We start from the raw sequence: 18,336 nt of genomic DNA, 5'->3' as shown, positions 1-18,336 counted from the left end.
AGATAGATTGAGCGATCTAAGAAGGAGTAATAAAATGTCATGGTCTACTGTATTGAAAGCATTGCTAAAGTCCAAAAGGATGAGAATAGTTAGATTTTGGTTATCCATGCCATGACGAATGTCATCAGTAATTTTAACTAAGGCTGTAGAAGTACTATGGCCGGGCGAAAACCTGATTGCAGAGGATTTAATATATTATTTAAATTAAGGAAAGAGCATAGTTGTTGCTGAACTATACGTTCAAGGATTTTCGAGAGGAAAGGAAGTATTGAAATTGGGCGGTAATCAGAGAAAGATAGGGGACTAGATTTCTTGGGCAGAGGAATTATATAAGAATCTTTCCAAGAGCTAGGAAAAGCAGAGGTTTTGAGGGAAAAATTAAGGATATGGACGAGGACTGGTGATAATGTGTCAAGCAATGGAACTATCATGTTACGCCCAATGTTGTCACTACCCACAGCCTTAGATGAAATTGACAGAACAGCCTTTTTAACATCACTGATAGATAAATCCTTAAATGAAAATGGGGGGTAATCTGGTATAGGTAAGTTAGATATAGTATGACTTGTGTGAGCTTTTTTGTGAGTATCGTAGACATGTGCGGGGTTAGCAAAATGACCATTTAAGAGATCTAAATCAATGCTGGACGAAATTGAGGTTTTAGGATCTTTGCCAACTCCAAGTGACTTTAAAAACCTCCATACTTTAGCTTGGTCACCATTTTCGACACACGATTGAATGTGACGTTTTTGCGCATCTCTGCACATTGAGTTGCAGCGATTGCGGAGTTTATTATAGGCTAATTTGTCGACATCAGAATGTGTTTGGCGTAATTTAGCTTTTGCACGATTTTTTTTATTTATTAAGGATTTAATATCGTCTGTTAGCCATGGCGCTGGAAGGTGCTTTATTTTAACAGGGCGTAACGGTGCATGTTTATCAAAGAGTTCGATGATTCTACTCTCAAATATAAAAGTTTTTTCGTCAATCGAATCAGCATTGGTTATCTCTTCCCAGTCCACATTTTCAGCATCCTCGCGGAGACTGTCTATGTCGATATTTTTAAAGGACCGATGCAAGACAACTTTGGGCTTGGTTTTAGCTAGACGAAATTTGTATGAGAGGAATATGCAGTCATGGTAAGAAAATCCTTGCGCTGGACATTGGCCGTAAGAGTCTACAAGGTGAAGTGAAGAAACAAACATAAGATCAAGAAGTGATGGTGTGGAATGAGGATAGTGATGCGTGGCTTGCAGCGGAAGAGTATTTAGATTAAATGAGTTAATGATAGAGATAAGTTTTTTAGAACGATAATCGTCTTTTAGGAGACAAGTGTTAAAATCTCCCATCAAAATAATGTGCTCATAAGAAGGAATAAATTCATCGAGCAATTTTTCGAAGGCAGTAAAATAATTGACGGAGAGATTAGGACTGTAGAATACCCCAAGCAATATTTTAGACACGCCATTTGCTATTTCTAAAATAAGGTGTTCAGTATCATCGGCTGAAGGAGGTTGTGCTGATGATCTCAAAATTTTATATTTAATATTAGATTTAAGGTAGATTGCAACCCCACCACCTGGTCTACCTATACGGTCATTTCTAATGAGATGGTAACCGGGTAAAGAGTAAGAAGTGGAAGGTAGACAGGGTTTGAACCAAGATTCGGAAATAAGGATAGCGTCAATGAATGATTGAGAGTCAAATGAGTTAAGAAGTTCGGAAAAGTGCGCCGGAATACTTTGAGCGTTCAAGTGTATAATATTAAAATTCTTTAAGTTGTTAGAGAAGTGAGAACTAAGTGTAGAAAGTAAATGATCAGAACAAGTACTGTGAAAGCTATCGTCACTGCAACTCGAGGAGCCCGAAATAGATATAAAACTATCATCTAGAAATTCAAACATTGATAAAAAATAAAAAAATAATAACAATATAATATTATATATAAATATAATATATACAATAACGTTATCTATATAATAAAATATAAATATGTTTATGTATTTCTTCTTATATAATTACTTGTAACACACCAACCGACTTCACAATTTTATAAATTTAAAGAATATTTTCAAAATTAATAGAATAAATCTGTATATAATTCAATATAGTAGCTGCTGCTGCCTGCTATTATTCGTTATAAGAAAAGTAGGCTTTATCACTTTTTCTTTTAACATAAAAAAAAGAACAAGAAACAAAGAAGAAGAAGAACCACATAAATAAGCAAATTTGACAGCCACAAACTATTGGTATTGACAGCTGACATTTGACAGGATACATGTTCACAGTTCACACTTCACTGTAATTCTTAAATAATAAGTCCTTTATGCCACTCTGACATTGGCAACTCACCGAGGCGGCCATTTTTAAAAGAAGAAGAAGAAGAAGAATAAAGTTTGTTACAAATTAACAATCAATGTAACAAAATAAATAACAATAACAATGTTTTAGACTTGTGAGTAGCAATTATTTTGCAGCTTGTATAAGTACACAACAAAGCTAGCACATTAAAAATTATGATCTAAATATTATGCATTACAATTTTAACCTTGTGAATAACAATTATTTTACAGCATGTTTATGTTTATAACATATTAAAGTTAGCACATTAAAAACTTATGACCTAAATTAGACTAAAACAAAAATCCACTAATATATATACATTATTATTGTGACCTGTGACATCACAAACCAAAGTAATATATTTTGTGGGTTAAAATTTACATAATATAAAACACTAAGTAAAGTACATACTAGCTATTAACTCACAATACAGTATTAGAATGTGTTTGTTCCTTTTAATCCATATTATACTATAAATCACTTTAGACTTTAGACATAAATACGAGAATAATTAATAGAAATGTAGACTAGGCAACACAGTGAAAATATAATATAATTAAACAAGAGAATAACAGTATTTGCTGTAAATTAAAGGCTATAGAATATAAATATAATGAACTACTAACCAAGCTGCTTAGTTTTTAGGATTCTTTTGGGTCTTTTGCTGACATCGGCTACAGCTGGGGGAGTGTTATTGGACATGCTAACATTAGATTGTTGCTGGACACTTGTTTTTTCCAAATTGGCATGAGGAATTGCTTGTAGTTCTTGGAGAGATGTTATTTTGTGACGTGAGCCATCCGGAGTTGATATTATAATAATACCGTTTCTAGTCCAACAGTTTGAAATTCCAAAAATTTCTCTTGCAGCAATAAAAGTTTCGTGTCTGCTTTTGTTGAGGAATTCTGATATTGTTGTGCCTGAGCCCCTTAAGTTTGTTTTAGCGAACCAGATGGAGTCTCTAACTTGGATTTCTTGGAGCTTAACCAGAATAGGTCTGGGCACACCTTCCTTGGCCCTTCCAATCCGTTGGCTTCGTTTGATACAAGAGGAGTCAAGAGACTTTAAGTTTAATTTCATAGAGATAGTTGCCATAACAACTGCTGAAGTGTCCTCTCTGCTGTCCTCTGGGATTCCATGAAAAAGGAGCATCTTTCTTCTGCTACGCATTTGCTCCTGGTCATGAAATCTACTTAGCAATGCCACCTGGGACTGAAGATTCTGCAGAGCGGACAGAATAAAAGTCCTAAAGCACTCAAATTCTGAGGCTATGCGCGGAGTGGAGATTGTATCAGTTGTTGAAGTGGTAGCCCGGGCAAGTTCTTGTTGGAAACCCTCCATACTAGATTTGAAGACTTTGGCCAGATCATCTATGGTCTTTTGCAGACTTTCCATTTTGAAGTGAAATAAGTAGGATTTGAGTGAGTATTTTAGAGGTTATAAATTGTGAAAAAACTGTTAGGAAACTGAGGTCGGTGGTATTTTGATAGTTGGCTATGTTTGGATTTGTATTATATTGTTTTTCAATCTCTTTCCTATTCTTAATGGCAACTGTGCATTCTTGATCCCACCAAGGTGGAGATGGTGTATGATGACGTGAAGTATTTTTTTTTGGAAATGATTCATCAGCAGCTTTTATAAATGCTGCAGTCAAAGCCTCAGCACATAGTGACTCATTTTCTGATGATATTTCAGGAAGAAAAGATAACTGATTCCTGAGTGAAGTTTGAAATTTATCCCAGTTAGAATTATTGTTAATATGATACTTTATTGATTCAGACTGATTCGATTTACTTTTATCTTTACCTGGAAATGATAGAATTATAGGAAAGTGATCACTTCCATGACTTGACTGTAACACATTCCAATGAAAAACAGATGATAGATTTGGTGAACATATTGACAAATCTGGTGCACTACAACCTTCATGAGGAGCAGTGCGCCGAGTAGGTTGGCCGGAATTGAGAATACACAGTTTATTATAATCTATTAAATCTAAAACTTCGTAACCCCATTGATTGTCTTTGTGACTCCCCCATGACTGATGCTGTGCATTGAAGTCTCCTAGAATTACTACTGGTTGTGGTAATTGGCTAATAATACTTTTTATTTCAGAGAAGATGCAATATGAAGGATGAGGTATATACAGTGAAACAAAACATATGTTATTTACAGATGCAGCAATGATTGAAAAATCAGAGTGATGTGATGGAAGAGGAATGTGATGAAATGATTGATGGTGTTTGATGAGCATGGCTGTACCACCATACCCATCTGATCTGTCTTCCCTGAGACAAGTGTAGCCAGAAATCCTGAAAAGTGATTCCGGCTTGAGCCATGTCTCTTGTAAGGAAAGAACAATAGGTTTGTATTTATTAATTAAAAAAATAATTTCGTGTTTTTTACTAACCACACTGCGGCAATTCCACTGGACTACGTTGTCCATTGTTGGAAGTGGTATTAATTTGTGATTCAGTGGTGAATATGGCAGCGTTGGACAGTGATAAAGATGATAATGATGTAATCAGTTTGTTTAATGCTAAAATTGTTTCTTGTATCGAATCCATGTTAATACCGGGAGCTGGATATGCAGATCCATTATCTCCTAATGGAGGATTATAATCTTTTATTAAGCTATTATGTGTTTGTCTGTCATACCCATTTTGTTGTTTCTGTGGCAATTTTGGTTGTTTGAAAACAGTTTTTTTATATGACCGTTGCATTAAATTCAAATTCTGTTTATTATTATTGTTGTTGAAAAATGATTTTTGTGTATTTACAGGTGATGATGATGAAGAAGTAGATGATATTAACACGTCAGAATATAATTTTGAAATGGGAGGATGTAACTTAGAAGCTTCTGAGTAGGATAGACAATTGTGAGCCATTGACTCCTTAATTGATTTTTGGCGTTGGAATTCTGGGCATTTTTTATCAGTTGCAATGTGCGAACCGTGGCAAATACAACAGTAAATAGACTCCTCTTCAACTGAGCAACTATCACCAGCATGCCCTTGGCCACACCTAAAGCATCTAGGTGTTGACCGACATTGGTTTTTGACATGTCCGTATCTACAGCAATTGAAGCACTGTATTGTAGGGAATATATATAAGTCTACAGGAAGTGCATTATAGCACATGAAGACTCTCTTTGGTAGCGTCTGTCCGTCAAATGTTATTACCACAGATTCGGTGTTATTAAATTGAGCGGTTCCATTCACTATTGTTTTTTTCTTTAACCTCCTAATTTTTAGTATTTCACCACATCCAATTGGTAAAGTAATATTATTTATAACATCATCATCGGACCAATCAGCAGGTATGCCTCTAACTAATCCTATTCTACTCACCTGAAATGATGGAATAAAAGATTTAAATTGTTCTGAATTGAATTGAGGGTTACTTATAAAACTATTGGCTTCATTATATGAAGAAAAGGCTACAGATAATCGGTTTCTGGCTATTTTCTTAATACTACCATCTACAATATTTTTAATGTTATTTGTTTTCAAGTAATGGCCAAACACTATAGGGTGAAAGTTTATGTTTTCATTAGGTGACTTTGGTACCTTTTGTATATGGACAATATACGGAGAGGAGTCTGTATCTTTATACAGCATCCTACCGACCCGTGAATCTAAGCCCTGGGATTTTTGAGTTGTATTCACATTTGGTTGAGTTTCAAGGATAATGTCTTGTTTAGGAATATTGTGGTTTTCGGTATCGCTAAGACACATGCAATTGATATCAGGCTTGGCCTTTTTCGGGTCTTTTTTTATTTTTTTCTGGCACTTTTTGCAACGCTTCCTAGGAATCGCTGGACGTTTTCTGGTATTTACAGAGCATGAGGTGTCGGTGTCCATGCTCGAATCGTTCGATATAGTAACATAATGACCAACGGGGGGACCAGGTCCCCCGGGTCGGGCTCCTCCATAATATTCTTATAAACTACGATATATAAATGAAAACTTACCAAATAAAATTAATATATACAAAAACTAAGAAAATTAAAACTAAAACTACACTATTTAATTAACTAATTATAGATGTAAAAATAATTTTAAAATTTTCCGAAAAAATACCGCGTCCGCCCTTTGCGAGTTCCCGCGCTTTTTCAAAAATTATAAGATTTCTTGAGAAATTTGGTAATTTTCAAGACTTAAAATGCATTGTTTTTTTTTTTTTCATATAATGGCACTTCGGCTATAACCATGGCCAGTGTCGAGTATAATATTATGGCGGGAAAACAATATTCTTTAATACAATTTTTTATATATTATCGTCAGGTCAGTCAGGTCCAAAGTCTAAGTATAAAGTCAATACAGTCAAGAAGTCAAGTCGGTCGATTCAGTAAAGTGGTAGGACGCTTTACTGAAACTTTTGATGGAGTTTTGGAGGGAACACAAAAGAGCACGTTTCTGGTTACTACATCACTTTCCCACACTTGTGCACGATAACGAATATTTAATGGTTAATATCCTACCAATATTACACATTAAAAACCCAGATAACACAATTTTAGGAAAATAATATAAAAACACAACATCACTCTTTCACATTCTCCCAAAAACTCCTTCCCGGATGTTATAATACATACAAGAAAAATAAAGGCAAATCGAACGGAGTAAAATTTTACTATTTTTCTGCCAAAAGTATTCACATCTCTTGGCATATTGAAAAACGAAAGAAATGGATAAAAGCCGGCAAAAACATACGTAAGCATTTAAAAAGTTGCATGAATTTTGTAGATTATAAACATAAATTCATTTTTGATGAACACAATATGAACCTAACCTATAACCGTTGCTTCTTTCAGTAAACATCCAAACTGGCTTCTATCTAAATTGATATACATACTTATGCACCGCTCATTTAATTGGCATAAATTTGCATCAAAAGTAAGGATAATTTGGAGAAGTCCTGCCAGGAATTCACTACTGAGGATAGTATTGAACTTGAACCATCTTGTCAAAGTGTTGCTTCTCTAAAGGATGATTTTTCCAGTAGGAAAAAGATTAATAGTGCGGTCTTTGGGTGTTATATAAAGAATACTTATATGGTGTTTGCACTGATGAGGTCCAGACTGAAATTAGTTAAAAATAGTGACAAACAAAAGTTGTGAAGATGGTATCGAGCGAATCGCAGAAGGTTGATGAAATAAAAGCATTTATTTTAGTGAACTTGTTTTATTTTATTAATCCACAAGCATTTTTAGTAATTAAGTATTATAAGTATTTTTGCATATTCATTATTTTATTGCAATATTTATCAAGTTTTTACTTTCTATGCTGATGGATGCTACTAATTACTTTTTCTCAATGATATTCTACTTTTTCATACAATATCATTGCTTTTTCAGATATTTTCTTAGATAACTAGTTAAGTACTAGATAAGCTTTATACATTTTTATTCAGGCTTTCGTTCTTTGTTTACGGTTAGAAACTCATCCATACTCAATATTATAAATGCGAAAGTGTGTCTGTCTGTTAGCAGCACTTCACGCCCAAACCGCTTAACCAATTTTGCTGAGATTTGGTATGGATTTACTCTGAGCCCCGAGAAAGGACATAGGATACTTTTTATCCCGGAAAAATGTATGCTTCTCGCGCGATAAATGTTTTTTGGCGCAACGGAGTTGCGGGCATCATCTAGTCTTTTACTTTAATCCTTCGATCGGGGATTCTTGGAAATCTGTTGTTGATCTCGCGGCCGCATGTGGCCACTTGTGAGTGTAAATATTAAATTATTTTATAGTCTAAAACATAAAAAAACCACTTAAGAACTAGCCGGGGTCAAAGAGAAAATCCAAAGTCACTCACAAGTTACTTCTTTTACTCGCATCGTGTCGCTGCTGTGGAATTACGACGCCCTCTATAGTTTCTGCACGGCCAAAGTACTCTGTGCCATAGACTTATTTATATACTGTCGATTGTAACAAAGCCTTTTTATACCGCTGTTCTATTTACCCGTATGCGCTTACCTCCGCCTGTGGTGGTAAAATATAATGGAATGCAAATTCCAGTCGACAAGGAGGCAAAGCTTTTAGGGGTAATTTTAGACTCAAAACTCAATGGTAATGCTCATAATGAGTATGTTGTGTGAACGAACTTTAAACATAATAAGGTGCCTTTCAGGAGTGTGGTGGGGTTCTCATCCGTTTAACTTAAAATTACTGTATAACGCATTGATTAGAAGTGTGTTAGATTATGGAACATTCCTTCTTGAACCCTGTAATGTAGCTGGTTTCAAACAGTTAGATAAGATTCAAGCAAAAGCTATGAGAATCATTTGTGGAGCCATGGCTTCCTCCCCAATAAATGCATTACAGGTAGAATGTGGTGAACCACCGCTCTACCTCAGGCGACAATATATGGCTGACAAGTTTTTCATTCGCTGTTTGCAATTTTCAAACCATCCTCTTATTCCGAAACTGAAAAAACTGTTAGATTTAGTAAACAAGGATAATTTTTGGCTACACAAATCTCGCCCTTGCTTAGTAAATAGTTATGTGCGATACTCATTCCTTGACGCCCCTACACTTAGATTACCGGTGTATCCTCTGTTTCAATCTTCCTTTGAATCCCTTATTTTGGATCCGGATATCCGTTACGACATAGGTATAAAAAATCAGATAAGTATTATGCAAAACCATTTTTCAATTATTTAACAACCAATAATTGGGAAGGCTGGCATCACATTTACACAGATGCCTCTAAAATATCAATCGTTAATAATAATTGTGTTGGAGTTGGTATATACCATCTCCAATACAACATAGTCCAAAAAGTCAAATTTCCGCCGCAAACTTCCGTATTCACTGGAGAATGTTATGGCCTATTTAAAGCGGTCGACTACATTTTACTAGCGAAACTTAATAAAACTGTCATTTTTACCGATTCTTTAAGTGCCCTTCAAGCATTAAATGGATTTACGTATGTTTTCCCATAATAATTCAAATTAGAAACCTTTTGCAGAAATGTATTGTTGCTAACTTATCTGTTACGTTTGTCTGGATACCGAGTCATTGCGGCATTCTTGGAAATGAAAAAGCGGATGCTTTGGCCAAAGATGCTGCTTTTAGTGGAGATGTTTTTCCGTATATGAATTACTGTCATGACTTGCCTTCCCTTGCTAAGAACTTTCTCCAACAGGATTGGAGTAAGGACTGGGCACGAACGAGTCATAAAAAAGGTGTACAATATAGGCTAATACAACCTGAGATTCAATTCAGACCTTGGTTTTTCAAAATTAAATTATCAAAAAGCACAACTTCTTCTTTAATAAGAATGAGGTTAGGACATGTCCTGACTCCAGCCCACCTAAAGAGGATACGAATTCGCAACAATGATGCTTGCGATTGCAGTTTGGAAGTGGGTGATTTGAATCATATTATTCTTTCCTGTCCTCTGTATGACCACTCCTACCTTTATGATAGTCTCTCCTCTATGTCTATACCCTTTCCTACTTCCGTACCAACTTTATTAAATTCATGTAGGTAACAAATTAGTTTATTCATGTTTATCTCAATATTTACGTAGCAACTCCATTAACCTTTAGTATATTATTATACCTTGTAGTGAAACTTCCTAACTAGATCCGAAATCCTGAATTCCGTACTTATTTTGCTTTTCCACCGCCTATTCCCTACCTTTGTATATGGCAAAGTACACCGCCAGTGTCAGTGCCAAAAACAACAAAAAAAAAAAAAAAAAAGCCTTTTTAGGATTTGGAACACAATTCGAAAACCGTACTACAAAACTAAAAACTTTGCTTTAATTTTCTTTATTGAAAATCGAAACAAAGCGTGATATGCTCAAGTATTATAATTAATAGCAATAAAAATTACACTGTTTTTGCCAATTTTAGTAAGAGAAATATGGATAAACCATCCATCTACTATCAGGGCCCCCGTAAGGGCTTCTGGCGCCTGTGTGCAAAAAAAGGATTTTGGCGCCCCTTAGGCAAATTTTTTCGGTCCTTGGTTTTGGCGCCCCTAAAGATGGCGATTTGGCGCCCCTAGAGGATGGCGCCTGTGTGCATTGCACACATTGTACATATGGTAGCGAGGGCCCTGTCTACTACTACTATCTACCCATCACAAAGCGTAGTTTTTTGTCGGCGTTGCGAAGTAATCATGAAATCTTATCTTGAAAGCGTAAGGAAAGTAACCAAGTAAAGATTTTTAGTCACTAAAACTTCAAGCAGTTTTATTCGCGAACAACTATTTTTAGAAATAAATTTCCATTAATTTCATTGTGACTTAGAAATCATGTGGCGGAATTAGCAAGTCAAATAATCTATACTAATAATAAATATAAAGCTGAAGTGTTTGTTTGTTGTTTGAACGCGCTGATCTCAGGAACTACTGGACCTATTTGAATTTTTTTTTCAGTATTAATCAAGGAAGGCTTTATTATATATCCTATGTAGCCTATATTATATTATCACGCTAAGACCAATAGGAGCGGAGCACCAATGAAGAATGTTTCAAAATCGGGCAATTTTTCCTATTGTGCTGCGTAAACGATAAAAGTTTAGCAAAAATCATATAATATCACATAATTTTTGCCCTCTGAAAGTTTAAAAAAAGTATATATAATTTGTAAAAAAAAAGTATGTTTTTAAATATAGGTAAGTATAGGTACTTTTTTAATCTAATCCGAAGACGTTTTTGTATATCTTAAGAAGCTTGCCACAATTAATAACCTTTTTTATGCTAAATAAAGGTTGGCAGCTTTTATTTGCATCTCTGTTTTATTGTTTACGTTGTAAGAAGTGTAACAAGGAGAGAAACAATATAAGCTGGCTTATATTGTTTATTTATATTAGGTCGTATTAAGACGCCGATTTTGGGCGCTTGACAGACGAGAGGTTTCTTCATTCTATACTTTAAAATAAAAAATAAATATGTACTGGTTTTTTTTATTTCCTTTGACAAGCGCTTCTCGTACTTCCCATCACTAGTTCTGATTTATGACATGCCGTGAATTTGAATTGGCCAATCGTAATGCATTTCTTCTCTCTCCCCCCGCGTCGTTTACCTCAGCACATTGATACAATAATTTGTTAAGAGAAATCAAAACATTAGGCGTCTATTGGGTTATGTGGTCGCTGGATTTCAGTAATTAGTTAGATTTTGACAATTATTGACGTAAGCATTAGTTTAACGCACTATTGCACGCTCCATACCACCTCCATACAAATATTTTTTTAGCTACAATGTACTGTGTGTCACCCCCATGGATTATACAGACTACAGTCATGTAGGTGGTCACCAGTGCTGCCAGGTCTCCCGATTTTCCGGGAGCTCTCCCGATTTTAGTAAATGTCTCCCGATATCCCGGATCCTCAGTCAAACCTCCCGATTTTTTCCACATCTTGAACAGTTACTAAAAAACACTGCGTCTAAGTGCGTGAAACGAAATAACCTACACAAGTTGCAATACTCAACAAAAGTAATGAGTTTGTAAAGTATGTAGCGTAAAGTATGCCTTGACAGAATGGAATAAAGTTGAATATCAAATAGCAAAACTTTGGAATTCAGATAACACCAGAGTCCAGACAAACCGGTATTTCTCATTATTATACGATCAAATTAAGAGACATAGTTCAGTCTAGTAATTGTAAGGATAAGTAAGGTATTTTAAATGAACAGCATTAGATTGCGTCATGTGAAGTGAGCAAAGTTTTGTTCGCTTGCATTTGCAACCACTTTGCTTTTGTGATTTTGTTGTCTCGGACTAAATATCATTGTTTTTAAGTATTTTAAACAAGTTTTTAAGCTGTAATTGTCAGAATTTAGAATGTCTAGTTCTGAGAGCGATATAGAGGTGCAAAATACACCCCCAAAGAAAAAGAAATACAGTGTCAGCTGCTATAAGCCGGATTGGGAAAAAGATGATCTGTTTGAGGGATGGTTATCAAAAAGTAATAAAGGTAAGCGATATAAAAGCCTTTCTTAGATACTCGCTGATAAAAACTTATTGATCACAAAAACCTATTCATTCGTATTAGCCGTGTTCGTTTCATTTTTCAACTACGCGGCTTTTTTCGCAATTTGGCAGCTGACTGTCAACTTCATCATGTAGTGGCGCGGCGGCTAGCTTCTTGATGGCGCGGGCGACCTAATAAAATGTTGCCAGTTTAAAATAGTATTCTTAAAGTACGGCAGTTTTGTCGTCTTGAGAAATTAACGCTTTTTTGTTGGAATATTTAGGCTATATTAAAAAATATACTTTTCAGGTCCAGATTTCGCTTATTGTAAAGTGTGCTCTTGCGATATAAATATAACGAGAGGGGGTAAAAATGATATTAAAAGACATAAAGAGACAAAAAAACATGAAAGCAATAAGCTGAAAATTCGAGGTCAACAGAGTCTAGACCAGATGATAACAAAAAAATCTACATCGTTAGAAAAACTAGTTAAACAGTCAGAAATTAGAATTGCCGCATTCATAGTTGAACATAATATTCCGATCAATGTGATGGAACATTTCCCAGATTTAATAAGAGCAGTATGCCCAGATTCTGAAGTCGCAAAAATGATTACCTGTGGACGTACTAAAACAACAAAAATTATTTCGGAGGTGTTGGGAAGAAGTGACGTTGATATCATGGTTGAAGCAATGCAGACAAATAGATTTTCATTAACAGCTGATGAAAGTACTGATAAAAGTACAAAAAAGCATTTGGCAGTAATTGTGAGGATTGCTCGAAGTAATCTGAAGGTAAATATTATGTTTATAATGTAAAGTTTACATTTCAAATATGTTACTTTTGTATACTTACTTATTAAACCCTATTTTTTTTCAGGTGGAAGATTATTTCTTTGAATTAATTGAAATTCTTGAAGGTAACGCCGAAAAATTGCATGAAATAATTACAAAAAAAATGACTGAATTGGGGATTCCATATAAAAAAAATATGATAGGGCTGGCCGCAGATGGTGCCAACGTAATGATGGGAAAGAACAATTCTCTTGCCACGAAGTTCAAACAAGACATACCACACCTTTTCGTTATGAAATGTGTATGCCATTCTGTACATCTTGTAGCGTCTAACGCTTGCTTAAAATTGCCTCGAGAACCCGAAGATCTAGCACGGGATGTGTATAACTATTTGAATGGTAGCCCAAAACGTACCGGCTTGTTGAAAGAATTCCAGGATTTTTTGGAACTAAAACCACACAAATTGCTGCAACCTTCCCAAACAAGGTGGCTCTCTTTAGAGGCAGTAGTAAAGAGGCTGCTAGAACAATACGAAGCCTTAAAGTTGTACTTTAGAGACGCTATTTTCAGTGACCGTATTAAAGCTGCAGAAAACATATTGAAAATGATAGAAAATCCAGTGAACAAGCTATATCTGCAATTTATGGCGTATGCCTTAGGTATATTCAACGAACTAAACAGAACCATGCAATCAGAAAATACAAATGTACACATAATTTACAACAGGGTTATGACCGTAATCTACACAATTTTGGGATGTTATGTGAAAGATGAATACATTTCAAGAAATGATCACAAAAACATCGACTATAAAAATCCTAGAAAGTACATGGATATAAAAGATTGGTATTTAGGCGCTGAAGTAGGGGCGACATTATCTTCACCAACATTAACAATCAGTCCCGAAGAGATAAAAAAATTCAAGTTCCGCTGTTTGGAGTTTTACATTGAGGCAATTAAACAACTATTACAGCGATTTCCGTTTGAAGACGATATGGAAATTTAAAAAAAAATGGAGTTTATGGATCCAAAAAAAGTTTGTAGTGGCAAAATACTATCCATCGCCGACATATTGGGAAGGTTCCCAAATATAGCTCCCTCAAATGTTATCCAACAGATTGACACCGAATGGCGGCTACTTCGGAATACGAATTTAAACACTGAAGATGAAAATTTAGAAGTAGGAGCTTTCTGGAAAAAGATAGCCCAGATGCATTTGGGTGATGGCAGCAAAATGTTTCTAAATTTAACTTCGACAGTTTTTAGTTTTATGTGCTTGCCACACTCAAGTGCATCTGTGGAAAGGCTGTTTTCCCAAATAAATTTAACGAAAATAAAGTTACGGAACCAACTCTCTACCTCGGTAATATCGGGAGTCCTGCATACCAAAAACATTTTGAAAAATTCTAATTGCTTCAGTTTCGAAATTAAAGACCAAATTTTACAGAAACATAATAAAAATATGTATTAAAAATCTCCCGATTTTTTTTTGTAATCTTACCTTAAGACTCCCGGATTTTTATAGGTATACTTCCCGGAAAATAAAATTTGTATCTGGCAACACTGGTGGTCACAGCGAAACTTGATAAAAAAAAAATGTCAAGTGGTTTTTTTTTTTTGCTGACAATTTATTGACATAACACCGTTGTCAAAATAGTTATGTCAATGGCAAACTAATTTACGTTGTTTGCGAGATATTTATTTATAATTTATAATTAAAAATGTAAATATTAATGTATAAATCGATGTGCTCAATTAATAACAATTCCCGCTGAATACAATTATATAATTTTCTTCTTATTATCAATAATATTTATTAAATTTTGGAAGTTTGTAGTATCAATGTAATTGCAAAATGATTATGAGACAATACTATTCATAATTTAATCTATTTTAAAACATTGCATGGGTCTAACAAGATTCACAAATAATAGTTAAATAACAGCCCAAGTTTTCTATTATACTTACTGAATTTAATTCAATATGAATGGAAAGAACTATCCAGTTGTATCAAAACAGATGCTTCTAAAAAGCAGCTTAGAGGTTTGCGAGTTTTGCGAAGAAGCCTTTACGAACAGGTAAGCCAACCTAAATTATTTTTTCGGAAAGATATCTGAACATAAATAATAGTGACATGACTACATTTCCCGCCAATTTTACGAAAATGTATCTTCCCATCACAATGTATCTTACATCCCATCATAATACCATCTTACAACGGGTGCTATGGAGTATGGCCTTTTGGGCTTAGTTGTAAAATACTTTAGAGAGTTTTTAAACATAGAAGTTGATAAAGCTCCCTAAAAATCAGCCACTAGCCAGTAAATTTTATTATTGGCATGTTCCTTTTAAAATTTAATACCTCGATCGTGGGAATAGCAGACAAAATTACACAGACCGGGTGCCGCTTGGGAATTGATGGGTTCATAACATTTTAAAATTAGTGTTTAATACTTTGGCAACTTTATTTAAAAATTTACATCTTTTTTTTCAGGTATGACAGCTTAATACATAATGCAACTCACATAATAATACCAATAATTAGGCAAAACCTTGTTGTGTGCAGCAAGTGTGATTACGAGTGTGCATCACAAAATGACCTCCATCAACATATTATTACTGAACATCCTTTGATTATAAAAACTGAAAAACTAAATTTATGGGACATTAAAGAGGAGAATCATGCCATAGATCAAAAACTTCCAGAAAATGACGATGTTGAGGAAGTTAAGTTTATAAGTAATAACAATTTAATTGAAATACAAGAAGATGACTGTTCCGAGGCCGGCTCCGACTTAATCATCACAAACGAAAGCAATTCTAGTCTAGATGATATTATTGAGATAGTAGAAACAATTAGCAGTCCAGCCAGCAAAAAAATGCCATCTTTCAAAGACAGACTGGTGTTTGAAAGTGATGATGACGTAGACACATTATCAGACTCAGGTTGTGTAGAAGAGTACCAACCTACAATGCTGGATAATACAGCTACAAAGCTCTCCTTTGATTTTAATGTTACCAGAAGTGTGCCAGAACTTGCAAATAAAGTTGATTCACCATTAATGTTCAAAATTGTTAACCAGAATGCAGAAATATTACCCGATGAGTATAATTACCATAGTTTGATGAGACCAAACACATTATTCTGTAGATATTGCTCAGCTATGTTTCTAGAGAGGTACTTAATATTTTTCTAAATAAAAAGTTTAAAAATCTCATTATGTAATATGCATATTGTGTTTTATAAACATATTTGTATTCTTATAAGATTGACAAAGTTTTATAATTATGTTTGGTTTTTACGGCTTGTTAAAAATGTTTTTTTTCTATTTCAGGTTTACTTTAATAGTACACGAGCAGAAACATATAAAATTTAAAAATAAAATAATGGGCATGCTGTGCTTGCACTGCGATAAGTACATAGCGGGCAACTACACCCACCTCTCCAAGCACATTGACGCCAAACACAGTAAAGATAAATACAAGGTGTACTGTACTAGTGTGTGTAAGAAGTGCGGCCTGCAGTATCGAAGCTACAAGCATCACATACACAACTATCACTTTACAAAGTGTTGCAATATCAACAAGTTTGTGACCGACAACCACTTCAAGAACCACCTGGACAAGTGTCTCTGCCACACGCACGTCCTGTCCGTGTGTCCGCCGTGCAACATAGCTTTAAAGGAGGACAACAATTTCAAGTGCATGACTCTAGGCATTAAACATTTGAAAGGGGTGCTACAGGAGTGTAAGAAGTGTAATAGAAAAGTAAACGAAATAATAAGTGTAAAACTGAGCTGCAAAATACAATCTCAATATCAGTGTTGGTACGTTCAAGACAAACCGCTTTCTAATAAGGATAGGTTGAAAAATATAAGGATGAGGTTAAAGAAATTAAATATATTGAGTAAAATGTATTGTTTTGTTTTAATCTTTGTTGATAATAACAACCTAGTATTAAACTAGGGTTATTTGTCCGTACATCAAATTATTCTGTGTAATATCACTAGCTGTATGACCGAGCTTTGCTCGGTATCTGATGAAAATGACATTTTCTAGAAATTATTCCTAGCTAGATCGATTTATCGGCCCCGAAACCCCCTATATACTAAATTTCATTAAAATCGTTGGAGCCGATTCCGAGATTCCAATTATATATATATATATATATATATATATATATATATATATATATATATATATATATATATATATATACAGGGTGTAACAAAAATAAGTGATAATACTTTAGGGTGTGTACGTGTTCCTTGTCTCTACCAGGAACACGTACACACCCTTTTTCAATTTTGGTCTTTCAGCGCTGCTACTTTCACAGTGAGCTCTCTAGCTCACTGTGAAAGTAGCAGCGCTGAAAGACCAACATTTTTTTTCACTTTTGTATGGGGAAACTCGTGACGCTCGGGCCCTTGCCCATACAAAAGTGAAAAAAAAAATCGTCTTTCAGCGCTGCTACTTTCACAGTGAACTCTCTACAAGGAACACGTACACACCCTAAATTATTATCACTTATTTTTGTTACACACTGTATATATACAGTGTGTAACAAACGCCTCCGTGGTCTAGTGGTTAGAGCGTCGCTCTCGACTCCGGAGGTCGTGGGTTCCAATCCCGCGTTGGAAACATGTTATTTCCAAGTTTGGTTAGGACAATGCAGGCTGATCACCTGATTGTCTGACAAGAAAGATGATCCATGCGTCGGATGGGCATGTAAAAAGTCGGTCCTGCGCCTGATCTCTCGCCAGTCGTGTCGGTCTTCCGTCCCACTGGGTTATGAGAGTAAAGGAATAGAGAGTGCTCTTGTGTACTGCGCACACACTTGGGCACTATAAAATTACTCCTGCGTACCTGGTCTGGTTTCAATGAAACCGGCCACCGTCACCGAAACCGGTGTGGGGAGTATTATATTATTATATATATATATATATATATATATATACACAAGAATTGCTCGTTTAAAGATATAAGATGTAGTCCAGATGACAGATCATACTAATTAATATTGATTTGTTGTAATATTTATATTATTTAAACATTATTAGGATTCCATACCCAAAGGGTAAAAACGGGACCGTATTATTAAGACTTCAATGTCTGTCCGTCTGTCTGTCTGTCTGCAGGCTGTATCTCAAGAGCCGCTTTGTGCTTGCGAATTGTGTATTTCTGGTGCCGCTATAACAAATACTAAAAACAAAATAAAGTTAATATTTAAGGTGGGCGCCCAATCCCGTACGACAAATGTGTTTT

At 35.0% G+C, this 18,336-nt stretch overlaps 1 protein-coding gene across 1 annotated transcript; it reads left to right on the top strand.

Annotated features, from left to right (window-relative positions):
- The first annotated feature begins 14,769 nt into the window (after nt 1-14,769).
- Nucleotides 14,770-17,037, top strand: LOC121725501. The gene is made up of 3 exons (XM_042112504.1): nt 14,770-15,149; nt 15,566-16,249; nt 16,407-17,037. Exons 1-3 carry the CDS (start codon nt 15,055-15,057, stop codon nt 17,035-17,037), a joined length of 1,410 nt encoding a protein of 469 aa, XP_041968438.1. The 5' UTR covers nt 14,770-15,054.
- The last annotated feature ends 1,299 nt before the right edge of the window (nt 17,038-18,336 follow it).

This window comes from Aricia agestis, chromosome 3 (genome assembly GCF_905147365.1).
Source record: "Aricia agestis chromosome 3, ilAriAges1.1, whole genome shotgun sequence".
Classification (NCBI taxonomy): Eukaryota; Metazoa; Arthropoda; class Insecta; order Lepidoptera; family Lycaenidae; genus Aricia; species Aricia agestis.
Note: the sequence above shows the minus strand (reverse complement) of the source record. Positions and strands in the feature narration are given on the sequence as shown.

Coding starts and splice junctions, on each gene's coding strand:
- LOC121725501 (XM_042112504.1), top strand. CDS start 15,055: ATGAATGGAAAGAACTATCCAGTTGTATCAAAACAGATGCTTCTAAAA. Junction 15,150..15,565: donor GAAGAAGCCTTTACGAACAG/GTAAGCCAACCT, acceptor CTTTTTTTTCAG/GTATGACAGCTTAATACATA. Junction 16,250..16,406: donor TCAGCTATGTTTCTAGAGAG/GTACTTAATATT, acceptor TTTCTATTTCAG/GTTTACTTTAATAGTACACG.